This window comes from Coregonus clupeaformis, chromosome 31, assembly GCF_020615455.1.
Source record: "Coregonus clupeaformis isolate EN_2021a chromosome 31, ASM2061545v1, whole genome shotgun sequence".
NCBI lineage: Eukaryota > Metazoa > Chordata > Actinopteri > Salmoniformes > Salmonidae > Coregonus > Coregonus clupeaformis.
In genome coordinates, this window is record NC_059222.1 from 4,926,113 (window position 1) to 4,953,144 (window position 27,032).

At 41.3% G+C, this 27,032-nt stretch overlaps 1 protein-coding gene across 1 annotated transcript in view; it reads right to left on the reverse strand.

Moving 5' to 3' along the window:
• Nucleotides 1-9,014: 9,014 nt before the first annotated feature.
• ccdc186 (coiled-coil domain-containing protein 186) overlaps nucleotides 9,015-27,032 on the reverse strand; it is a 123,915-nt gene continuing 105,897 nt past the window's right edge. Inside the window, exons 15-16 of the mRNA XM_041858279.1 lie at nucleotides 12,216-12,435; nucleotides 9,015-11,239 (exon numbers count right to left, since the gene is read on the reverse strand). Coding sequence (XP_041714213.1) covers nucleotides 11,183-11,239; nucleotides 12,216-12,435 — 277 coding nt within the window. The 3' untranslated portion in view covers nucleotides 9,015-11,182. The remainder of the gene's footprint in view (nucleotides 11,240-12,215; nucleotides 12,436-27,032) is intronic.

Sequence of the window (27,032 nt, forward strand, 5' to 3'; positions counted from 1 at the left end):
AACCAGCTGAAGATGAACATCAGAGGCGTTGAAGCCGTTCTTGTACAGCACCACTTCTACCTGCAATCAGTCTACAATAGCCAATCGAAGCTGTTCTAAATTAAATCAACCTCTTCACCCTCATCATTCAGTTAGACCTAATTTAAATTTGATTGTGAAGTAACTTGCACAATTATCACTCATTAATCTATTTGTCAGTCATTCAGTGAGGAGAGAGAGACGCATTAGCGCCTACCAACGTCCCACAGCACATTGTCTTGGCGGATTAAGTTAGGAATAGGTGTGAAAAAAACTGGCAAACAGACATGTTTGATTAAAAAAATTCTGACAACTGAACATTGTAAAATACAAAACATTTAGGAAAAGTCAGGGAAGAAGCAGGACAAAGCTTTTTTTTTGGCAGATTTTTTTTGTTAACAAAATCAAACGTCAGTGGCCGTTGGCCTATGGCAGTTCTAGTGTTAAGGATTCACGTGAGGCCATGTACTAAACAGAGTGAGTAAGGTAGTGTAGTAAACAACTAAAGATTGCAAGACTAAAAGTTTTGAAAGTAGTAGCCTACAATAATGAAAAACTCCAGGTAAAAATATACTTTATCTAGTCCTTGGCCTATATTCTAATCTGACTTTGGTGCAGATCATGTTGTTCTTCACATAACCGTCTCTGGTAAACACACACTATCAAATAAAATCAAAGTTTATTTGTCACATGCACAGGTAACAGAAGGTGTAAGCGGTACAGTGAAATGTTTACTTGCATAGTAGCAATATCAAAAATAGAAAGTGTCCAGATAAAAATATTTGGTACATATTTTAGAATTATTAGATGATGCTTACCCAGACACACTTGTCTAAATTGATGGGTCATGTGAAATAAATGCTATAACCACCCCCCAGCCACATCTAGCTAAGTGGATGGGTCACTATTGTCTATACACATGTTCATAAAATACAATAGATGGCTGTAATCCCCCCCAGTCACACCTGGCTAACTTGATGGGTCATGTAATCATCTGGTGAAGTGGAGTCTTTTGTTTAGACATTTAGCTAGGTAACTAGCTAGCTAAACAATTAACTATAATCCCAACCCATACAGTACAAACAGATTATCATAGCTAGCCCCCATGCATGAAATGCTGTAGTATGAATCTACAGGTAGCTAATGCTAACCAACTAGGTTCAATGCTAGCTAGCTAACAGTAAGCTTTAACTTGCAATGAAAACAACTTTCTGAAAAAATTAGAAACATATCATATCTGAAAATGACTTACCCGTATACATGGATGAACGCTTCACGGCAGACTGGAACCACTTTAACTAAGTAAGATGTCCGGCTGTGTCGTTTTCATTTTGTTTGTAGCTAAAGCTTGTTTGGCCCGTTGTGTCAAGTCACTCATGTTCACACTGACCGTGTGCAGAAAGTACAGTGCCCTCCACTAATATTGGCCCCCTTGGTAAATGTGAGCAAAACCGGCTGTTAAAAAAATGTATTTGCTGTTTATCCTCTTGGTCTTTCATTCAAAATAGTCACAAAAATCGAACCTTTAATTGAAGTAAAATTATTGAAAAAAATAAATGTGAAATAAATTCTTATGAGTGAAATCTAAATGAAGTATATTCCCATTCATATTTTACGGTTTTAAGTTCACCTGAGTGATTATGAACACTAAGTGGTAAGCCATGACTTTCTGTTTCACTGGGGTATAAATATGAGGTGACACACAGGCCAAGTTTCCATAGTCATCCATCACTATGGGAAAGACCCGAGAATACAGTAATAATGTGCGACAAAAGGTTGTTGAGCTGCACAAATCAGGAAATGGCTATAAGAAAATAGCTGAACGGTTGCAAATGCCCATTTCCAATATCAGGGCAATAATTAAGAAGTTTAAAGCAACTGGAGATGTTAACAATCGCCCTGGAAGAGGACGTGTCTAGATTGACCCCACACACAGTCAGGAGGATGGTTAGAGGGGCCAAAAAATCTCCAAGGATCACAGCTGGAGAATTGCAAACCTTAGTTGGGTCTTGGGGTCAGAAAGTCTCCAAAACTACGATCAGACGCCAACTACATAACCACAAGTTGTTTGGGAGGGTTGCCATAAAAAAGCCTTTGCTGTCAAAAACAACAAACTCAAGCGCCTACAGTTTGCCAAACGTTACTGGAACTTTCAATGGGACTGGGTTCTATGGTCAGATGAGACCAAAATATAGCTTTTTGGAAACAAACACCAGAGGTGGGTTTGGCGTAGACAGAAAGACAGCCATGCAGAATAGTATCTCATCCCCAGTGTGAAGTATGGTGGTGGATCTTTGATGTTGTGGGGCTGTTTTTCTTCCAAAGGCCCTGGACAACTTGCTAGCATACATGGTATCATGGACTCCATCAGGTACCAGCAAATAATAAATCAAAACCTGACTGCCCTTACAGTGAGGGAAAAAAGTATTTGATCCCCTGCTGATTTTGTACGTTTGCCCACTAACAAAGAATTGATCAGTCTATAATTTTAATGGTAGGTTTATTTGAACAGTGAGAGACAGAATAACAACAAAAAAATCCAGAAAAATGCATGTCAAAAAGATTATAAATTGATTTGCATTTTAATGAGGGAAATAAGTATTTGACCCCCTCTCAATTAGAAAGATTTCTGGCTCCCAGGTGTCTTTTATACAGGTAACGAGCTGAGATTAGGAGCACACTCTTAAAGGGAGTGCTCCTAATCTCAGTTTGTTACCTGTATAAAAGACACCTGTACACAGAAGCAATCAATCAAGCAGATTCCAAACTCTCCACCATGGCCAAGACCAAAGAGCTCTCCAAGGATGTCAGGGACAAGATTGTAAACCTACACAAGGCTGGAATGGGCTACAAGACCATCGCCAAGCAGCTTGGTGAGAAGGTGACAACAATTGGTGCGATTATTCGCAAATGGAAGAAACACAAAATAACTGTCAATCTCCCTCGGCCTGGGGTTCCATGCAAGATCTCACCTTGTGGAGTTGCAATGATCATGAGAACAGTGAGGAATCAGCCCAGAACTACATGGGAGGATCTTGTCAATGATCTCAAGGCAGCTGGGACCATAGTCACCAAGAAAACAATTGGTAACACACTACGCCGTGAAGGACTGAAATCCTGCAGCGCTCGCAAGGTCCCCCTGCTCAAGAAAGCACATATACAGGCCCGTCTGAAGTTTGCCAATGAACATTTGAATGATTCAGAGGAGAACTGGGTGAAAGTGTTGTGGTCAGATGAGACCAAAATGGAGCTCTTTGGCATCAACTCAACTTGCCGTGTTTGGAGGAGGAGGAATGCTGCCTATGACCCCAAGAACACCATCCCCACCGTCAAACATGGAGGTGGAAACATTATGCTTTGGGGGTGTTTTTCTGCTAAGTGGGCAGGACAACTTCACCACATCAAAGCGACGATGGACGGGGCCATGTACCATCAAATCTTGGGTGAGAACCTCCTTCCCTCAGCCAGGGCATTGAAAATGGGTCGTGGATGGGTATTCCAGCATGACAATCACCCAAAACACACGGCCAAGGCAACAAAGGAGTGGCTCATGAAGAAGCACATTAAGGTCCTGGAGTGGCCTAGCCAGTCTCCAGACCTTAATCCCATAGAAAATCTGTGGAGGGAGCTGAAGGTTCAAGTTGCCAAACGTCAGCCTCAAAACCTTAATGACTTGGAGAAGATCTGCAAAGAGGAGTGGGACAAAATCCCTCCTGAGATGTGTGCAAACCTGGTGGCCAACTACAAGAAAGGTCTGACTTTTGTGACTGCCACCAAGTAGTAAGTCGTGTTTTGCAGAGGGGTCAAATACTTATTTCCCTCATTAAAATGCAAATCAATTTATAACATTTTTGACATGCGTTTTTCTGGATTTTTGTTGTTGTTATTCTGTCTCTCACTGTTCAAATAAACTTACCATTAAAATTATAGACTGATCATGTATTTGTCAGTGGGCAAACGTACAAAATCAGCAGGGGATCAAATACTTTCTTCCCTCACTGTACATAGAGCCATGACTACATGGAACTATATTCCACATGAAGTAACTGATGCAAGCAGTAAAATTAGATTAAAAAACAGATAAAAATACACCTTATGGAACAGCGGGGACTGTGAAGCAACACCAACATAGGAACAGACACATGCATACACACACGATAACATACGCACTATACACACACATACACATGGATTTTGTGTTGTAGATTTGTGGTAGTGGAGTAGGGCCCTGAGGGCACACACTTAATGTGTTGTTATGAATGTATTGTAATGTTATTAAAATTGTATAACTGCCTTAATTTAGCTGAACCCCAGGAAGAGTAGCTGCTGCCAAGCAGCAGCTAATGGGGATCCATAATAAATACAAATACAAATACAAACCATATACTAACACTATCTACAAACAATTGTGACCCGCCTCAATTCGGTCTAATGTAGCAGATTTTATTTTTTATTTTTTTTACATTTTATAAAAGTAGAGACTCAGAGCTACAAAATGGTATATCATACACTGCAGTTGAGGAACAATGGGAAAGTAATTCTGCTTTGAACGTTTATAAACTTGTAACCCTACTTTTGAGAAAATGTCCATTGAATGTTTCGGTGCACCTACTGGAGAGCTCTTCTTTGTCAACACCTATAGACCCCTTTCCAGGACACAGCACACTGACGTCACGCACAGATGCGTGCGACTCTAGGCTGCAGTAAGAAAGCCATCACCATCTGTGCCCATTCAACATAGCCTAGATTTACGTTTTTATTACTTCTAAACAAAATAACTTTTTTGGGTTTTCATATGCTTACAATGATGTTTAGATTTTTGCTTGAACAGTCACTAAGATTATATTTGGTTGTGATCTTTGCAAAAGAACTATTTTGGATGCAGAAGTTGTTAGCTAGAATGCTAATGCTCATTGACATAGGCTGTAGCAAAAGCTAGCCAAAGAGCTATTTTACTGTTCATTTATTTTATTTTATTTTATAATAATAATACTTTTTTTTAGAGGCAAGATCAGCTTTAATATTGCAGATAGATTGTGGCTTCCATCAATGTAATTGTCTGCATCATTTCCAATCCCCTATATATATATATATATATATATATATATATATATATATATATATATATATATATATATACTACCAGTCAAATGTTTGGACACACCTACTCATTCAAGGGTTTTTCTTAATTTTTACTATTCTTTACATTGTAGAATAATAGTGAAGACATCAAAACTATGAAATAACATATACAGTGGGGAGAACAAGTATTTGATACACTGCCGATTTAGCAGGTTTTCCTACTTACAAAGCATGTAGAGGTCTGTAATTTTTATCATAGGTACACTTCAACTGTGAGAGACGGAATCTAAAACAAAAATCCAGAAAATCACATTGTATGATTTTTAAGTAATTAATTTGCATTTTATTGCATGACATAAGTATTTGATCACCTACCAACCAGTAAGAATTCCGGCTCTCACAGACCTGTTAGTTTTTCTTTAAGAAGCCCTCCTGTTCTCCACTCATTACCTGTATTAACTGCACCTGTTTGAACTCGTTACCTGTATAAAAGACACCTGTCCACACACTCAATCAAACAGACTCCAACCTCTCCACAATGGCCAAGACCAGAGAGCTGTGTAAGGACATCAGGGATAAAATTGTAGACCTGCACAAGGCTGGGATGGGCTACAGGACAATAGGCAAGCAGCTTGGTGAGAAGGCAACAACTGTTGCCGCAATTATTAGAAAATGGAAGAAGTTCAAGATGACGGTCAATCACCCTCGGTCTGGGGCTCCATGCAAGATCTCACCTCGTGGGGCATCAATGATCATGAGGAAGGTGAGGGATCAGCCCAGAACTACACGGCAGGACCTGGTCAATGACCTGAAGAGAGCTGGGACCACAGTCTCAAAGAAAATCATTAGTAACACACTACGCCGTCATGGATTAAAATCCTGCAGCGCACGCAAGGTCCCCCTGTTCAAGCCAGCACATGTCCAGGCCCGTCTGAAGTTTGCCAATGACCATCTGGATGATCCAGAGGAGGTATGGGAGAAGGTCATGTGGTCTGATGAGACAAAAATAGAACTTTTTGGTCTAAACTCCACTCGCCGTGTTTGGAGGAAGAAGAAGGATGAGTACAACCCCAAGAACACCATCCCAATCGTGAAGCATGGAGGTGGAAACAACATTCTTTGGGGATGCTTTTCTGCAAAGGGGACAACGTATTGAGGGGAGGATGGATGGGGCCATGTATCGTGAGATCTTGGCCAACAACCTCCTTCCCTCAGTAAGAGCATTGAAGATGGGTCGTGGCTGGGTCTTCCAGCATGACAACGACCCGAAACACACAGCCAGGGCAACTAAGGAGTGGCTCCGTAAGAAGCATCTCAAGGTCCTGGAGTGGCCTAGCCAGTCTCAAGACCTGAACCCAATAGAAAATCTTTGGAGGGAGCTGAAAGTCCGTATTGCCCAGCGACAGCCCTGAAACCTGAAGGATCTGGAGAAGGTCTGTATGGAGGAGTGGGCCAAAATCCCTGCTACAGTGTGTGCAAACCTGGTAAAGATCTACAGCAAACGTATTATCTCTGTAATTGCAAACAAAGGTTTCTGTACCAAATATTAAGTTCTGCTTTTCTGATGTATCAATACTTATATCATGCAATAAAATGCAAATTAATTACTTAAAAATCATACAATGTGATTTTCTGGATTTTTGTTTTAGATTCCGTCTCTCACAGTTGAAGTGTACATATGATAAAAATTACAGACCTCTACATGCTTTGTAAGTAGGAAAACCTGCAAAATCGGCAGTGTATCAAATACTTGTTCTCCCCACTGTATGGAATCATGTAGTAACCAAAAATGTGTTAAACAAATCTAAATATATTTTATATTTGAGATTCTTCAAATAGCCAACCTTTGCCTTGATGACAGCTTTGCACACTCTTGGCATTCTCTCAACCAGCTTCATGAGGTAGTCACCTGGAATACATTTTAATTAACAGGTGTGCCATCTTAAAAGTTAATTTGTGGAATTTCTTTCCTTCTTAATGAGTTTGAGCCAATCAGTTGTGTTGTGACAAGGTAGGGGTGGTATACAGAAGATAGCCCTATTTGGTAAAAGACTAAGTCCATATTATGGCAAGAACAGCTCAAATAAGCAAAGAGAAACGACAGTCCATCATTACTTTAAGACATGAAAGTCAGTCAATACGGAACATTTCAAGAACTTTGAACGTTTCTTCAAGTGCAGTCGCAAAAACCATCAAGCACTATGATGAAACTGGCTCTCATGAGGACCACCACAGGAATGGAAGACCCAGAGTTACCTCTGCTGCAGAGGATAAGTTCATTAGAGTTACCAGCCTCAGAAATTGCAGCCCAAGTAAATGCTTCACAGAGTTCAAGTCACAGACACATCTCAACATCAACTGTTCATAGGGGACTGTGAATCAGGCCTTCATGGTCGAATTGCTGCAAATAAACCACTACTAAAGGACATCGATAATAAGAAGAGACCTGCCAGGGCCAAGAAACACGAGCAGACCGGTGGAAATTTGTCCTTTGGTCTGGAGTCCAAATTTGAGATTTTTGGTTCCAACCGCCGTGTCTTTGTGAGACGCAGCGTGGGTGAACGGATGATCTCTGCATGTGTAGTTCCCACCGTAAAGCATGGAGGAGGAGGTGTTATGGTGCTTAGCTGGTGACACTGTCTATGACTTATTTAGAATTCAAGGCACACTTAACCAGCATGGCTACCACAGCATTCTGCAGCGATACGCCATCCCATCTGGTTTGGGCATAGTGGGATTTGTTTTTCAACAGGACAATGACCCAACACACCTCCAGGCTGTGTAAGGGCTATTTGACCAATAATGAGTAATAGACCATTGGAGATTGAAATCATTGTCCACAGATGCTGTATACCAAGTTTTGTAAAAAAAAAAAAAAAGGGTCCTGTGGTTCTGGAGAAAGGGCAGTTTAACTGCTTTTCCCCAAAAACATTTTGCAGAAAATCCATCATGGGGAAGTTAGGTACTGTGGTAAATGGATACCTTTTATGCAAATGTAGGCATATTTAAATCATTATATAATTCATAAATTTGTTATGTAATTGTAAGACCTTTTTACAGTTGGTCTAGTGTCTGTAGCTTAAACTGTTAAAGAGCTGTACCATTTGGAATACCAACCACTTTAGGCTGCCATGGACACCATTTCAAGTAGTTATAATGCACAGTAATAATGTTTGGTGGCAGTAACTTACCCCATGATAACACAAAATATATGGTTGCATTACTCCATTGTTTATAACAGGAACAAACCATAGCTTCAAAATATGTTCAAAAGCTGTCCACTACCTTGCCCATTTCCTATCTGAGTAGGCTTAAGTATTAGGCTAGGTCAAGTGTAGGGTTAAGGAGTGGTTTCACAGACACAGATTACACCTAGTCCTGGAGTATAAATTATTTTGGCTGGAGATATTCCATTGATATTGCTTTTTAATCCATGACTAGGCTTAATCTCTGTCCGGGCAAACCTCCCTATAATGTTTAAATGTGTGAAATGGGATGATGTCTTACATGAAAAAACAAGTTTACATTACCAAGTACATTAATGGCATAAACCTACTCTATGAGTATGTATTAGGCTGTTTGAATTCTAATAAACCCATCCAATGTGAGTACATTTGTTGTTGAAGTACAGTAGATCAATAAAGCTACAGTACTCTAGCAGTAGTCAAGGTGCTTATGCTGAAAAGCCTTGTTAGTGCATAGGTCAAATTAGCTTTTGAATGTCCTGTTTTTTTTTGTTGCAGATTCAGACAAAAGCTAATATTTCACTTAAAAAGTGTTTTGTATGAATATGTTTAGTTACAGGTATCTAGTGATGCTTACAATGACATTTTCCTCTGGGCTGTACATAAAATCACTAGGGTGCTTTCTGAGTAAGGGACAACACAAACAAGATAATAATGAAGAGAAACAAAGAGATTCATCTCTTTTATTCCCTGTAAACACCATATATACATAATGGATCCAGAATCATTATTTTAAAAACATTTGACCATTTTACAGAAGATCGTATCTACAAATGTATAATAATCACAGTTTGAATATTCAATCAAACAGAGCACATCGACTACCAAGAGAATCAACCGAAAATACCAACATCTCGCTTTAGTCAGTCACAATTTTACACTCGCAACACATCTCTTCATATTGCTAATTTCACTGTGACGGGAGACGAATTTGCCACAATCTCTCTTTGTGGACTGGTCTCCCAGGCAAATATCATATTCATTTAACATTGCTCCAATGTTTTCATGTTGTGAGAATGTAGGCCTAGGTTGGACCATACATGGGGGAGTGTTTGACCCTTTTCACATTTCCAATTGTACTTTCCAGCACGTTTAAAGTAAAGGTTACAGCAACTATGGTAGATGTGGAACCAGGCCAGTGCATGGCTCAGTAGTGTGAAATGGGTACTAGAGTTATGCTTCCAATGTTTTTGTTGTCGTGGAGGACACATTTGTTTAACCATAAGTGAACCAGATTATCCACATAGTCACTACATTTGTCTTACCAAGATATCTAGTATGTTGTTCATTTGACAATCAAATGAACAGGAATGAAACGATTCAGTCAAATTATTTTGCTGTGTCAAATTCACATTAATTGTGGCCTTCGTAACATGACAAGTTACAAAAATCATTGATTGGTCTTCATTGGTTGAAGATACCCTCTACGACGTTAATCTTTAAGCCATATCAACAGTTTGCTGATCAATGATAAACTGTTTGACCCATAGTGTATATAGCTCTGCTTCTGGGGTATTTGGGTAACTCAATCCGCGAGCCATTTCATTATGTTAATGTATTTATTCCGATGAATTCCTTCTTGAATAGTCTCTCAAGCTGCTCCTGAAAAATTGATTTACTCATTTGCCCATGCTGCATGTTCTCTACGCACTGTTGCGGAGTAGAGAGCCAGGTTGTGTATCCTTCGTTTTCGGTTTGCCAAGTTAAAAGGGTGCAAAAAGATGCTTCGTCCGACAAATTAATGAGAGTAAAAACAAGGGAGTGTGTGAGAAAGGATGGAAACAAACAATTGAACAGAAAATAATAATATAAAATATTTCCTTCAGTGAATGGACAAAATGAAGAACAGAAAGGAGAGAGAGCAATGGACTTGATTTTAAACTCCAGAAAAGAACATTCGGATTTCATTAAATGCCATTCAAAACCGACAGAAATAAATAAATCACATTAAATTACCGACTAAAGACCAGCCCTAGATTCTCCAGCTGAACTCATTATTTGTAATTTTCTTCAATTTATACAACTTCATAGTAGGACATTTGGGGTCAAGCCAGGAGTTCGTCTATGACATTGATGTTTGCAGAATGTAGGCCAACTGGCAAATCCTGACTCCAGATACTTTGTCATAAATCAAACATTTGATGTCAATGGGAGATATGCATAGAAATTTTTGTTATGAATGATCATCTCAACTAAAAATGTTGCCATAAGTGCTTTGTAGGGCTACGGTGAGAGAAAGGAAAGGGGACCTGGTGGACAAACTTTTGAAGGGTTGCGCGTTGAGTGCAGTTGTAGTCTTTAGTTTCTGGTTCACAGTGAGAGTACGTACTACTGTAAGCGTTAGGGGTCACAGCGGTAATTCAAAAATACATTCAGCAAATTGGCACAAACACTTTTTTGGGAGAGTAATAAGGATTGGCATGTACACGGACCTGCATTAGCAGCTGGCTTCAGAAAATGCTAACCAACATAATCCTTTCAATTCATTCATAAATAAGGCTCTCCTTGGCATCCCAGGAAAGTGCATTAGATTATTGGGGGGGGGGGGATAGTAGGATAATCCATTGGTGAGAGGATCTGAGTACTCATCCCATTGGGGAGAAGAGTTGAGAACATGGGTGTCTTCAAAATGAGAACAGGCGACTGGTATTTAACATTCAAATTGCTCCTATTTAACATTCAAATTGTGTTCGCATGTGTGTGTCTCAGTTAAATTCTTGATGTGGCACAAGATAGTTGGTGGGGTCTTCAACATTCCCTCTTCACTTGGTCCTCTATAATTTCCTTCAGACACTGTTGTCTACAATGCGTCACTTCCTCTGAGCAATGTCCTCCAGCTATCGTTGCTGTTTGATTAGTCGCTCAATCTCCGCCCCTAATGTCTGAAGATTCTCCTACACAGAGAGAGAGAGAGAGAGAGAGAGAGAGAGAGAGAGAGACATCAGACAACCCATTCAACAGTGAAAATATTCTGAGCTAGACTACATAGTTTCCCGTGGGTCATTTGGAATCCTTCGCCTTGCACATTTCTAGGTCATCAGAGTTAGATGACTGGAGAAATGGAAGATGGGAATGAGGACAGAGCGAGAGAGCGAGAGAGAGTACAAGACCGAGAGAGGGAACAAGATGGTGAGAAAGACGCAGAGAAGAAAGAATGAGAGAGGAGAGAGAGAGAGAAAGAAAAACAGAAAGATGCTTGCGGCAGGGATGGATGCGTATCGTCTTGGTGCTTTCCTCAGAGACTGTTTCATTGCCTGATCATCCCAGATCATCCCAGTAGACTAATCCTTCTACCATGGGCAATGCTCTGCTGGTCTAACAATTGGGCATCAAACCTGGGTCTTCTGTGCAACAATAACCCACTGAGCTTAAGCCTAGGCATTCGTTCTGGGAGCTAACATGAGATTTCAGGTTTCAGTCAAGGTAACTCATAATGCGAGGATAGTTCACCGAACCAGCTGTTACACAGGTATAGTTCTGTGAAGCCAGCTACCATAATTAGTGGCTTTCCATAGCAATTTCCCAGTGAGCACTGTTTTTTTACTGTACTCTACTGTGCCCTATTATACTGTACTCTACTGTACTGAACTCTTCTGTACTTTACTGTACAAACTTGTAAAACAGACGTCTATGATTGGTTCAGATTTGGTCCGGTTTGGATTGACCAAATTTGGTCTTGTTTGGGGTCGGAGCTCATTAGAATAATACCTTGTATGCTTTGCAAGTGTTCAATTTTCATTTAGCAGACACACCTATTCAGAGCGACTTACAGTCAGTGTATTCAACTAAGGTAGATAAAAATAAAATAAAAAACTATGGGGTATTTATTCCCCGCACCACAAGGTGAGACAGTGTGTTCGGGGGACCCACCTTGAGTGTGATGTTCTTGAGCAGCGTGTCCTCCAGCACGGCCTGCAGCTTCCTGTTGATCTCCAGTGAGAGGTCAAGGGTCAGGCCACTGTCAGCCGGGTGGGAGGTGTACAGGGAGGCCATGATGCCGCCCCGCCTGCCAAACTGAGCTTTGTTAAAGTCTGAGGCCTCTGAAGAGAGGGCGCCCGACTCCTCTCTCAGCACATAGCTCTGGATGATCCTGTAGGGGGCAGAGAAACAATAGTCCAGTCAGTTGCGCACATTAGACTACCATATCAGGTGACTGCCCTCCACACTCAATCCCCACCGGGCTGCCATTTTAAACTGATGGGCACATTCAATCAGAGCCCTAATGGCAGCAGTTGTGCCCATCAGAGTTAGAAGGGTAAAGGTTGCTCGACTAATTAAGCAGCTCACCACAGGAGAGGGGGTTGCCAAGACACTATTAATCAAAATCACTAATCTAATCAGTGTGTGTGTGTGTGTGTTTGTAAGGCTTCAATGTTTAACTTGTTAATTTTCTTAGCATCAGCTCCAAATCATAGTCTATAAACAAGCAACACTGAACAAAAACAAATGCAACAGTTTCAAATATTTTGGAAATGACGCCGAACTGCAGTCAGGTCAAGACCCTGGTGAGGACGACGAGCACGCAGAAGAGCTTCCCTGAGACGGTTTCTGACAGTTTGTACAGAAATACTTCAGTTATGCAAACCAACAGTTTCATCAGCTGTCCGGGTGGCTGGTCTCAGACGATCCCGCAGATGAAGAAGCCGGATGTGGAGGTCCTGGGCTGGATGGACGTGGTCTGCAGTTGTGAGGCCGGTTTGATGTACTGCCAAATTCTCTAAAATGTTGAGAAATGAACATTCTATTTTCTGGCAACAGCTCCGGTGGACATTCCTGCAGTTAGCATGCCAACTGCACGCTCCCTCAAAACTTGAGACATCTGTGGCATTGTGTTGTGTAACAAAACTGCATATTTTAGAGTGGCCTTTTATCTTCCCCAGCACAAGGTGCACCTGTGTAATGATCATGCTGTTGAATCAGTTTCTTGATATGCCACACCTGTCAGGTGGATGGATTATCTTGGCAAAGGAGAAATGCTCACTTACAGGGATGTAAACTAATTTGCAGTGTTGTGTTCAAGACCACATTCAAGACCAAGACCGGAGGGGGGGCGAGACCGAGACAAAACCGAGTCCGGGAGGAGGACAAGGGGTCCGAGAGTCAAGACCGAGACCAGCAAAATGTGAATCCAATTCAAGACCATGATTGTAATTTTGTCAAATCACCATCATAATAAGTTCAAAATGTCCAGTATTTCTGTGTTCATATTTCAGAACAACATATGGATTCTTTAGACATTCAGAATAGTGAATAAAATGCATGCTGAATGAAAATAGAGCCACTCTACAAATTATTACTAACACAAACACAGTGGGGAACAATGGGCCTTCTACGCCTTCAGAGAAGGGCTAAGGATTTATTAAATAATGATTATAATAATGTAAAAATATTATGTTATTATTTTCAACGATGTTCTGATATAATCTCTTCAGTTTTTGTTGGAAAGGAAAGGGTTAACACTGAAGAGAAAAAATATCCAATCAGGATTTTTCTTTGCTGGCTGACTTAGCTAGCTAGATTTATCAGAAGCTAGATAAAGGCATCTGCCATTCAACTGTATTAGGGCAACATTTCTGGAGTGACAGCGGAATCAACCAATCACATTTTGACTTAATGAGTGGGACCGTTTTTACACAAACTCATGGAAACTTCTGCCTTCTTGAAGACCAACAGCTCACTGCGCCATAGCAAGCAGCAGTTTTCCCACGGTCTAACTAGCTAGCTTTTATTGTTGGCGAGTTTGCAGCAGCTGCTATCCAAGAGGATGTTGTTGCTAATTTGTTAGCTTCTCCCTTTTCAAGAATAACTTTCAACAAGAAGAGAAGTTTCCCTTCCTGTTGTTAGCCATCTCTTTGAAAATAATTTATGTGTGTGAAACATTGTTGCATTTAACGTGGAACTGACGTGAAACTAAGGTCTATTCAACGCTGGTCTGACCAATCGGAATCCATGCTTCAACATTGTTTTGATCACGCGGACTGGGATATGTTCCAAGAGCCTCTGAGAATAACATTGATATATACACAGACACTGTGACTGAGTTCATCAGGAAGTGTATAGGGAATGTTGTTCTCACTGTGACTATTAAAACCTACCCAAACCAGAAACCGTGGATAGATGGCAACATTCGCGCAAAACTGAAAGCGCGAACCTCCGCATTTAACCATGGCAAGGTGACTGGGAATATGGTTGAATACAAACAGTGTAGTTATTCCCTCCGTAAGGCAATCAAACAGGCAAATCGTCAGTACAGAGAAAAAGTGGAGTCGCAATTCAACGGCTCAGACAAGAGACTAATGTGGCAGGGTCTACAGACAATCACGGATTACAAAGGGAAATCCGGCAACGTCGCGGACACCGACGTCTTGCTCCCGGACAAGCTAAACACCTTCTTCGCCCGCTTTCAGGATAACACAGTGCCACCGACGCGGCTCTTCCCAAGGACTGTGGGCTTTCGTTCTCCGTGGCCGACGTGAGTAAGACATTTAAGCGGGTTAACCCTGGCAAGTCTGCCGACCCAGACGGCATCCCTAGCCGCATCCTCAGAGCATGCGCAGACCAGCTGGCTGGAGTGTTTACGGACATATTCAATCTCTCCCTATCCCGGTCTGCTGTCCCCACTCGCTTCAAGATTCCACCATTGTTCCTGTACCAAAGAAAGCAAAGGTAACTGAACTAAATGACTATCGCCCCGTAGCACTCACTTCTGTTTTAATGAAGTGCTTTGAAAGGCTAGTTAAGGATCATATCACCCTACCTGACACTAGACCCAATTCAATTTGCATACCACCCCAATAGATCCACAGACGATGCCATCACACTGCACACTGCCCTATCCCATCTGGACAAGAGGAATACCTATGTAAGAATGCTGTTCATTGACTATAGCTCAGCCTTCAACACCAGAGTACCCTCCAAGCTCCCGCTCTGTGCAACTGGGTCCTGGACTTCCTGACGGGATGCCCCCAGGTGGTGAAGGTAGGAAACAACATCTCCACTTTGCTGATCCTCAACACTGGGGCCCCACAAGGGTGCGTGCTCAGCCCCCTCCTGTACTCCCTGTTCACCCATGACTGCATGGCCACGCATGCCTCCAACTCAATCATCAAGTTTGCCGATGACACAACAGTAGTAGACCTGATTAACAACAATGATGAGACAGCCTGCAGGGAGGAGGTGAGGTCCCTGGCGGAGTGGTGCCAGGAAAATAACCTCTCCCTCAACGTCAAGAAAACGAAGGAGCTGATCGTGGACTTCAGGAAACAGCAGAGGGAGCATGCCCCTATCCACATCGACGGGACCGCAGTGGAGAAGGTGGAAAGCTTCAAGTTCAAGAAATTCAGCTTGGCCCCTAAGACCCTCACAAACTTTTACAGATGCACAATTGAGAGCATCCTGTCAGGCTGTATCACCGCCTGGTACAGCAACTACAGGGCTCTCCAGAGGGTTGTGCAGTCTGCCCAACGCATCACCGGGGGCACACTGCCTGCCTTCCAGGACACCTACAGCACCCGATGTCACAGGAAGGCCAAAAAGATCATCAAGGACATTAAACACCCGAGCCACGGCCTGATCACCCCGCTACCAACCAGAAGGCGATGTCAGTACAGGTGCATCAAAGCTGGGACCGAGAGACTGAAAAACAGCTTCTATCTCAAGGCCATCAGACTGGTAAATAGCATTTCATTAGCCGGCTACCACACGGTTACTCAACTTTGCATCTTAGAGGCTGCTGCCCTATATACAGTGCATTCGGGAAGTATTCAGACCCGTTCACTTTTTCCACATTTTGTTACGTTACAGCCTTATTCTAAAATGGATACAATAATTTTTCCCCCCTCATCATTCTACACACAATACCTCATAATGACAAAGCAAAAAGTTATTTTTAGAAATGTTGGCAAAATTATTATTTATTTAAACCCTCAAATATCACGTTTACTTAAGTATTTCGACCCTTTATTCAGTACTTTGTTGAAACCCCTTTGGCAGCGATTACAGCCTCCAGTCTTCTTGGGTATGACGCTACAAGCTTTGCACACCTGTATTTGGGGAGTTTCTCCCATTCTTCTATGCAGATCCTCTCAAGCTCTGTCAGGTTGGATGGGGAGCGTCGCTGATCCGCTATTTTCAGGTCTCCCAGAGATGTTCGATCGGGTTCAAGTCCGGGCCACTCAAGGACATTCAGAGACTTGTCCCGAAGCCACTCCTGCGTGGTCTTGGCTGTGTGATTAGGGTCGTTGTCCTGTTGGAAGGTGAACATTCGCCCCAGTCTGAGGTCCTGAGCGCTCTGGAGCAGGTTTTCATCAAGGATCTCTCTGTACTTTTCTCTGTTCATCTATCCCTCGATCCTGACTAGTCTCCCAGTCCCTGCCACTGAAAAACATCCCCACAGCATGATGCTGCCACCACCTTGCTTCACCGTAGGGATGGTATTGGCCAGGAGATGAGTGGTGCCAGGTTTCCTCCAGACGTGACGTTTAGCATTTAGGCCAAAGAGTTCAATCTTGGTTTCATCACACCAGAGAATCTTGTTTCTCATGGACAGGGAGTCCTTAAGTGCCTTTTGGCAAACTCCAAGCGGGCTTGTCATGTGCCTTTTACTTTGGAGTGGCTTCCGTCTGGCCACTCTACCATAAAGGCCTGATTGGTGGAGTGCTGCAGAGATGGTTGTCCTTCTGGAAGGTTCACCCATCTCTACAGAGGAACTCTGGAGCTCTGTCAGAGTGACCATAGGGTTCTTGGTCACCTCCCTGACCAAGGCCCTTCTCCCCCGATTGCTCAGTTTGGCCGGGCGGCCAGCTCTAGGAAGAGTCTAAGTGGTTCCAAACTTCTTCCATTTAAGAATGATGGAGGCCACTGTGTTCTTGAGGGGACCTTCAATGTTGCAGACATTTTTTGGTACCCTTCCCCTGATCTGTGCCTCGACACAATCCTGTCTCGGAGCTCTACGGACAATTCCTTCGAACTCATAGCTAGGTTTTTGCTCTGACATGGAAGGTCAACTGTGGGCCCTTATATAGACAGGTGTGAGCCTTTCCAAATCATGTCCAATAAATTGAATTTACCACAGGTGGACTCCAATCAAGTTGTAGAAACATCTCAATAATGATCGATTGAAATTGGATGCACCTGAGCTCAATTTCAAGTCTCGTAGCAAAGGGTCTGAATACTTACGTAAATAAGGTATTTCTGTTATTATTATTATTTCATTAAAACCTGTTTTCGCTTTGTCATTATAGGGTATTGTGTGTAGATTGCTGAGATGTTTTTGTACTTTATTCATTTCAGAATAAGGCTGTAACGTAACAAAATGTGGAGAAAGTGATAGGGTCTGAATACTTTCCAAATGCACTGTACATAGACATGGAATCACTGGTCACTTTAATGTTTACATACTGCTTTACTCATTTCATATGTATATACTATATTCTATTCTACTGTATTTTAGTCAATGCCACTCCGACATTGCTCGTCCTAATATTTATATATTTCTTAATTCCATTCTTTGACTTTTAGATGTGTGTATTGTTAGATACTACTGTATTGTTGGAGCTAGGAACACAAGCATTTCGCTACACCCGCAATAACATCTGCTAAGTATGTACAGTTGAAGTCGGAAGTTTACATACACTTAGGTTGGAGACATTAAAACTCGTTTTTCAACCACTCCACACATTTCTTGTTAACAAACTATAGTTTTGGCATGTCGGTTAGGACATCTACTTTGTGCATGACACAAGTAAGTTTTCCAACAATTGTTTATAATTCACTGTATCACAATTCCAGTGGGTCAGAAGTTTACATATACTAAGTTGACTGTGCCTTTAAACTTCTTGGAAAATTCCAGAAAATGATGTCATGGCTTTAGAAGCTTCTGATAGGCTAATTGACATCGTTTGAGTCAATTGGAGGTGTACCTGTGGACATATTTCTAGGCCTACCTTCAAACTCAGTGCCTCTTTGCTTGACATCATGGGAAAATCAAAAGAAATCAGCCAAGACCTCAGAAAAAAAACTTGTAGACCTCCACAAGTCTGGTTCATCCTTGGGAGCAATTTCCAAACGCCTGAAGGTACCACGTTCATCTGTACAAACAATAGTACGTAAGTATAAACACCATGGGACCACGCAGCCATCATACCGCTCAGGAAGGAGACGCATTCTGTCTCCTAGAGATGTACGTACTTTGGTGCGAAAAGTGCAAATCAATCCCAGAACAGCAGCAAAGGACCTTGTGAAGATGCTGAAGGAAACAGGTACAAAAGTACCTATATCCACAGTAAAACAAGTCCTATATCGACATAACCTGAAAGGCCGCTCAGCAAGGAAGAAGCCACTGCTCCAAAACTGACATAAAAAAGCCAGACTACGGTTTGCAACTGGACATGGGGACAAAGATCGTACTTTTTGGAGAAATGTCCTCTGGTCTGATGAAACAAAAATAGAACTGTTTGGCCATAATGACCATCGTTATGTTTGGAGGAAAAAAGCACGGGGGTGGCAGCATCATGCTGTGGGGGTGCTTTGCTGCAGGAGGGACTGGTGCACTTCACAAAATAGATGGCATCATGAGGAAGGAAAATTATGTGGATATATTGAAGCAACATCTCAAGACATCAGTCAGGAAGTTAAAGCTTGGTCGCAAATGGGTCTTCCAAATGGACAATGACCCCAAGCATACTTACAAAGTTGTGGCAAAATTGCTTAAGGACAACAAAGTCAAGGTATTGGAGTGGCCATCACAAAGCCCTGATCTCAATCCTATAGAAAATGTGTGGGCAGAACTGAAAAAGTGTGTGCAAGCAAGGAGGCCTACAAACCTGACTCAGTTACACCAGCTCTGTCAGGAGGAATGGGCCAAAATCCACCCAACTTATTGTGGGAAGCTTGTGGAAGGCTACCCGAAACGTTTGACCCAAGTTAAACAATTTAAAGGCAATGCTACCAAATACTAATTGAGTGTATGTAAACTTCTGATCCACTGGGAATGTGATGAAATAAATAAAAGCTGAAATAAATCATTCTCTCTACTATTATTCTGACATTTCACATTCTTAAAATAAAGTGGTGATCTTAATTGACCTAAGACAGGGAATTTTTGCTAGGATTAAATGTCAGGAATTGTGAAAAACTGAGTTTAAATGTATTTGGCTAAGGTGTATGTAAACTTCTGACTTCAACTGTATATGTGACCAATACCATTTGATTTGATTATTTTCGCAAAACGAAATCTTATTTAAAATCTGTTCATATACATCCCCAGGAAGAATATGACACAAAAATACAAATCTGACAAGCGACTGTGTCAATTCTTAGAATGTTTGGGAATTACGTATACTAAGGTATTTGTGAAAATTCTATAGCAATATAGAGTGGAAAAGTGTTTGGACAATTAATAGACACTGCAGTAAATAAAACCGTATAAAAACACCTGTCTTGTCCAGGACCGTAGTCTACACAGACCGGTGTGCTATAGCCAAATCAGAGCTACAGTAGACTTTTATACAAACAAGCCATTTGCCACATGGGCCTGCCATTATTCACTTTGAACTGGACTGTGTGTTTACAGCAGTTGCAACAGCGCGACTTTAGATCATTAGAACGCATTCACCAAAAGCCACAAAATACACCTGAATGGATTTCTGCAAATATGTAAACACCAAGGGAGTCCTCTTACATTAGGGAACTTTACAGTCCTATTGATCAAACAACCATGAAACGATAGGCTCTCTCTCCCTCAGTTATGCACATCAACAAGATCAACAAATAATGCTAGCCAGAGCAAGATGAGTAAAATCTAATGAAGGAACATTAGATAAACCCTCTCAAACTTTTTCAGCTAGTTGGCCATCAAAATTGCACTGATAAACGATGGGGAAGTGTAGCCTCCTCGTCCTTCTGCAGCTTGCCTGCCAATGCATATTTGTCCCAACCAAGCACCCAAGCTAACTGGCTAAAGCAAAGTTATCATGTTTGTTTTGTTTTGTTTTTAAACCTTACAATAGGGGTAAAATCAGAACATTGTTTGAGAGTGATCTGTGTGTATTAGCAGTAGTGATTGGGAGGGTCTTGAGAGTCCTAGTTGAAGGAAACAGATATGGAGACTAGTGAAAGTAACAAAGTGAATGGTAATATTAATGGCTTTCAGATAGCACTCTAATAATGCAATGTCTTAGTAATTTGAAGAAGTAAATGTTTTAACACAAGGTCACATGACGAACAGAGAGATTGAGCATTGGGACTGTTATTAAATTAGAGGCTGCCATCTGGTGTTTGGGTTAAAGATAAGCTTCCTGCGGACAAATAGATAGGCCACCAGTACTCACTGAACTCAAACAGGCTGTAAGGGATATAGAGGGACATTTGGGACAGAGGTATACATAATTGAATAAGACATTTTTGACAATTTCCAATTATTATTACTAAATTCTATAGTTTGGGTAACACCAGTGATTGAAGTAAGAAGGTAATTTCATCTAAAACAAACATCTGTTTCCATTACGTGGAACTATGTCCTGGAATTGAAGAAGATCCAAGTAAATGTTTTTAGTACCGAATATTGAGCCAGCACCAACTTTTTGAAGGTTTTAGCAGATTTGTTAAACAACAGGTTTCATATTTTGACTTGTTGATGTCACAGGGACGTAGGTCAATGCAACAGGTCAAACTGATAAGATTACAAGAAAGGGGCTCTGGGATTGTTTACTTTAGAAGGTGGCTATTTAGCTTAACGGGACACTGTATCATCTGATGTGTCTTTTGTATGATTCTGTATACGATGGTTTTATCAAGACATCCTGCCCAAGATGCAGTAAACTCTATTAAGATTATGAATATTTAGGACTGATTATGTGCAAACTTGTTTATTTTCTTCCTTCTAGGACTTTTGGAATGTCCATTACCAAGTTTTCTGATGAGTTTACCTATGAAATACTTTCTAAGGGAGAGATACAGAATCAAAGGCAGGTGCCTTGGGAGAACAGTTAGTATAAAGGCACCCAGATCCAGCTGTTAAAGGAGCTCCAAATTAAGTAAGTACATTTTGTTTGTTTTTACCCTATGTTTTACCACACACGGCAGCACACACCCTGTTATGAATATTTGTTAGTGGTGTTAATACTGTGTTTGATTTATTGTGTGGGGTGTGTGTTTTTTTTTTTTTTTCACAGGTTAGGAAGGATGCACCTTAAAGGGCACCATTCTTTTCCCCTGAAGTATCTATTGTCCGAGTTTTGGTTGCACACGTACATTCTCTTTATAAGAAATGTACTGAAAAACCCAACCTAAACCTGGTACACACAATGTTTGAAATGTCTTTAAATAAAGAGAATGAGGTACAGGGAAAGAAAAGGGAAAGAAACACTCACTTAATGGGGTGGAATGACCTCTGACTTCGTTTCTGACTTTCTGGTGAGGCCTGATCACCCTCACTAGAAAGGCTAGAGACATTGGGTGAGATTTAAATATAATATGTAAACACTGATAATTAGGTAGAAGTTCATAATTTATCAATAGTCCTATATGTGATTCGGACCACGAGAAGGAGAGAGAGCGAGCGCTGCCCCTGAATGAGGGACACCTGTCTCTAGTCTATTTTACTACTCCTTGAAATACTTTATGGGATACAATTATTTTAAGATGGAGTTATTAAGGGTTGTAATTCAAATTTTATTTGTTATTTTGATTTAACCGGCAGTGTTGTTGTTTTTTTGTCTTGCGTCAATAGAAATCTCACCAGATTGAGTCTGCTGGATAGTCGGGATTTCTCCCTAAGGATTAGCCCTCTAACTCCCTTACCCTGTAACTCTGCGGTGAGATCGGCAAGATGATAAAGGAGTATAAGCCAATTTGCAAAAATGTTTTCAACTGTGTCTTGTTATTATTTTTGACATTTGTCTTAGACATTTGTATTAAGAATATTGGTAGTAGTAATAATTTGTCATACAATAAATAGGTTGTCTGGATTTCCTGAATCAGAAATGCCCTAAACTAAACTGTTGTTCTGGTCTGTCCTCTTCTCTCTCTCTACTAATTTTGAAAAAAGCTAAGCAATACATTCAAAGATGGAAGAGAAAATGGCAACTTCAAAATATTTTGCGTCCTCAATCAAACCCTAATAACTTCACTTCTCTTTGCTTAACCAATTTGAAACGGATGAAGGGTCTTCAGAACACTAGTAGGAAGGTGTATGCTGAAACAGGTGTGATATAACAAAAAACATGGAAATAGCAAGCAATTGTGAACATCTGTTAGCATGCTAATCTCTTGTAAACATAAATGGTACCGTAGATCTGTCAAGACACTATGGGCACAAAGTGCTAATGAGCAGCAGTAGTTCTGGTGCTTGGGTTTTTCGTTACTGGTCATTTGGACGTAGCAGCATTGGGGGAAAGTGGTGCATAAACTGGGGCCGGGGATTTCAAGCTGAAAGTTCTCTGGTGTGCGCAGTAGACAATGTACCCCTGGGAAACACTTGACGGACCGCTCCTCCTACAGCATTTTCATGTTCATTTGCGAACATGGCGCAACAGTCTCGTGGTAAAAACAACTTTGCAAAACACCCTATCCAAAGTCCTGGAAGTGTGTCAAGTTTGTGCATCTACTTTCGATGCAATAAGGAAGAAATTCTATTTACATTTAGGAAAGGATTGTATAATAAAAACAGACTATACGTTCAAAATCCCCACTTGCTCCCCCATTATCGATAATAAAAATCATACCACCAACACCATACAGAGTTCTCCGGCCATTGCTCTGGGTATACCTCAGACAGCAAACTTCACAAACCTGGCCACGCTTGATATTTCAAACTTTTGCCATAGCCAGTTTGCAGGCATGCTATAACGTCTCTGTTGCCAGTCAACATTTTTAAACATATCTTTTGCAGTGGCTTAAGCAAAAGGATTGAATGGACACTGCTATCATTTGAAATAACAGTGTGGCAAACATCACATCTTCACAAGTCTCCCTCTTTGGAGCGAGTGAAGTGAGTTTGGAAAATCTGAAAGTATACAGCATCTTAACCCTTTACACTCATGGGAACTGACCTATATGCATAGGGCCAAATTGAAATGTTTCTAACCAAAGAAATAAGCATATGCATAATCATGGTAGCAATTGAAAGGGAACACTTTGGAGAGTATGGGCAAATTATCAGAACAAAGGTGAGGACAAACCTGTTCACCTGACAAAACCGAATCCAAACATTACACTGTTGATTTTATATGCATTTTACATTTACTGTACTTTTCACAGCATTTGTTGATAACGAAATCTGGAAACAACTTGTCAAACTGGTGTCTACAACTGGTGTCACCTCTCCAAAGTGTGCACAGTTCCTAAGTAAATTCAATACACTTATGACTTTGGAGCTCTCCTGGCTGTGCCTTTGGAGGAATTTAATCAAGCAAACACGGTTGTTTTTTGTGCACTATGAACAAAAGACATTAACAAAAGCTCAAAAAACACCCAAATGTCATTTTAGAAACGGACACGCTCTCAGTATAGTGCAGTAGGTCTTTAGATGTTGTACACATGAAATGCCTGCACAGCTGGGTATAGGAACAAGCTTGAGTCACACAAAATGGAATATGACGTTGCAGATCAAGTTTGGAATGACACAATTTCATGTGTACAACCTCTAAAGACCTACATCACTATACTGAGCGCATGACCGTTTCTAAAAGGACGTAGTTGGGTGTTTTTGGAGCTTTTGCTTATGTGTTTTGGTCGCCCACATAGTGTACAACGAGTCTATCGCGGCTTGGTTAAGTTCCTTAAAAACAAGTGAAATCACAAAAAAAGTGTCTGCACCCTTGAACAACATGCCATTACATCAAAAATAAATATTTACTTCAGAAATAGTAAACCACTCCTTTAATCAAGAGCAATTCCATAATAAGGTCAACCTGAGCATGAAAAAACTAAATCGTTCATTTCCTAATTAAACTACTTTCATATTTACCTTGAATATGTGTCTTTTGAAATACAGACTACAGTTGGCCTTTATATTTTCCGAATGTAATGTTAAGGTTGGATTACAAAGTGTTAAAATAAGGCTTTTCAGTCAACCAGAATTAATAGCTTTAGGCAATGGCTCACAGTTTTGGTACTCACATCTCTGTCCCCCTGTGTTGGAAGGTTAATGAAACAATATTAAAACTAACTTTAGTCCAATAATTAACTAGCTAGCTAATTAACTTTAGTATTTGAAAGCGTTATTTGTTTCTGGCAGCCTAGATCCGAAATGACGTTAAAAAAAATAATTTCTAGATCAAGGATATCCACCTATAATCTGACAAAACATTTGAAAATACAGTACAATCCCAATCAAAGTATGTACAGAATTTTAGTTTTTGTACAAATACCCTTTTCTCAATATTGTAATAACAATGTGACACCCCCAGGTGTGAGCCCGCTTTGAGAAGGTTCTGGAGGAGGTGACCCGCTATACCCCTCGCTACACGGAGGAGATGTAGTCTATCTTTGACCAATCACAGGTGGAGGAGAAGTAGGCTACACCTGCAGTCAGACTGTTACTAGGAGGGTGTGTATGTGGGTGGTCTTTCTTTATCTAATCTCTCACTGATAATTTCTGTCATGCCTTGATCTCTCATTCCCCCTCTCTCTCTCCCTCTCCCTTTATCTTTCTCTCTCCCCCACAACAATCTCATGGCCATCAATGAGCAGGACAAACTGAGCTGGTGGAAGAACACCTACAGACACCCAGCACCCTCCCCTACTTCCAGCCCACTTTTTCGCTGATCAACGTCACTTCCTGTTGACACGGAACGAGGGAGAGCTCAGTTTGTTGTTTTGAAATGTTTGTTGTTTTGAAAGTGTATTGGAATGTTTCTTAGTAGCTAGCTAACTTTTTAGTTTGGATCCCGCGACGCAGTTGTCATCAGTTGCTGGGACTGCTAGCTACCAAGGCCGGGTCTGAGGAGCTATTTGGCGTAGCAGCTAGCCTAGCTGCCTTTCTTGAGGGCTTGAACGCAGCCTGCGACACGGTTAGCTATTGTGGCTGTCTAGATCCCTGCTGTTTGTTGTTTTCAATCTTTCCTGTGACCTGCCCTGCCTTGAACCGTGAGGAGTAACAGCGTAACCTATGTTGCTAGCTACCATGACAAAGACCAAAGCCGGCGGGAGTACCGTTGAGGACAGTGGTTTCTCTCTATCACACATGAAGGATCTTTTAAAATGAACAAAAATAGTTCTACAAGCAGTTGTTAAAACAACAAGAAAATATCTTCAAGTGTTTTGTCCAAATACTGATGGATTCACCTAATAAAAGAATGGACAACCTGACCAGAGAGGTCCAGGACCTGAAGAACAGTTTGCAGATCTCCCAGGGTCAGCTCGATGAGTTGAAACAGGAGAATGGCAAGATGACAGCAATCTGTAAGTCATTGAGAGAGGACATCAGTTCTGTGTGTGTGAATCCATGATAACAATGACGGATAAATCAGAGGGACAATCAAGGCGGAACATCATGGTTGTGGACGGAATTGCAGAATCTCCACATGAGACCTGGACGGAGTCTGAGGACAAAGTGAGGGAAATGATCTCTGAGAAATTGAAGATGGACCACAGGAAGATTGAGGTGGAGCGCGCCCACAGGACTGGAAAACCCACCACCGGCCCAGGTGACAGGCCCAGGCCAATAGTGGTCAAGTTCCTGAGGTTCAAGGACAAGGTAGCTGTTCTGGAAAGAGCCAAGAACTTGAGAGGAATGTATATCTTCCTCAACGAGGACTATCCTGAAGCTGTGCGCCAGAAGAGGAAATAACTTATCCCAGCCATGAACGCTGCTAGAGCGCGTGGGGACATTGCTTACATCCGCTATGACAGGCTCATTGTCCATCCTCCCTCCCAGAAGCCTGGAAGGGATGAGAGAGCCAAGCCTATGGGTTCGTAGCTTCAACCTCGCAACACACACACACCAATTGATTAATGGACTGCTGAATGTATATTGCTTTATCTCGCTTTGTTTGCTCTTTTCCATATTAGGTCTATCTCTGATAAGCTACCCAGGAAAGGTCTGAAAATAGCCCATATTAATATATGTAGCCTTAGAAATAAGGTTCATTAAATCAATAACTTGGTAACATCAGATAACATTCATATATTAGCCATTTCTGAGACTCACTTAGATAAATCATTTGATGATACAGCAGTAGCAATACAAGGATATAACATCTATAGAAAATACAGAAATGCTTATGGGGGAGGTGTTGCTGTATATATTCAGAGCTATATCAATCAATCAATCAAATTGATTTATAAAGCCTTTTTACATCAGCAGATGTCACAAAGTGCTATACAGAAACCCAGCCTAAAACCCCAATGCAGATGTAGAAGCACGGTGGCTAGGAAAGAAAGGCTGAAACCTAGGAAGAAACCTAGAGAGGAACCAGGCTCTGAGGGGTGGCCAGTCCCCTTCTGGCTGTGCCGGGTGGAGATTACAACAGTACATGGCCATTAGGGCCAGATTTTTCTCCAAGATGTTCAAACGTTCATAGATGACCAGTAGGGTCAAATAACAATCACAGTGGTTGTAGAGGTTGCAACAGGTCAGTACATCAGGAGTAAATGACACTTGGCTTTTCATAGACGGGCATTTAGAGGTTGAAATAGCAGGTGCAGTAGAGAAAGAGTTGAAAACAGCAGGTCTGGGACAAGGTA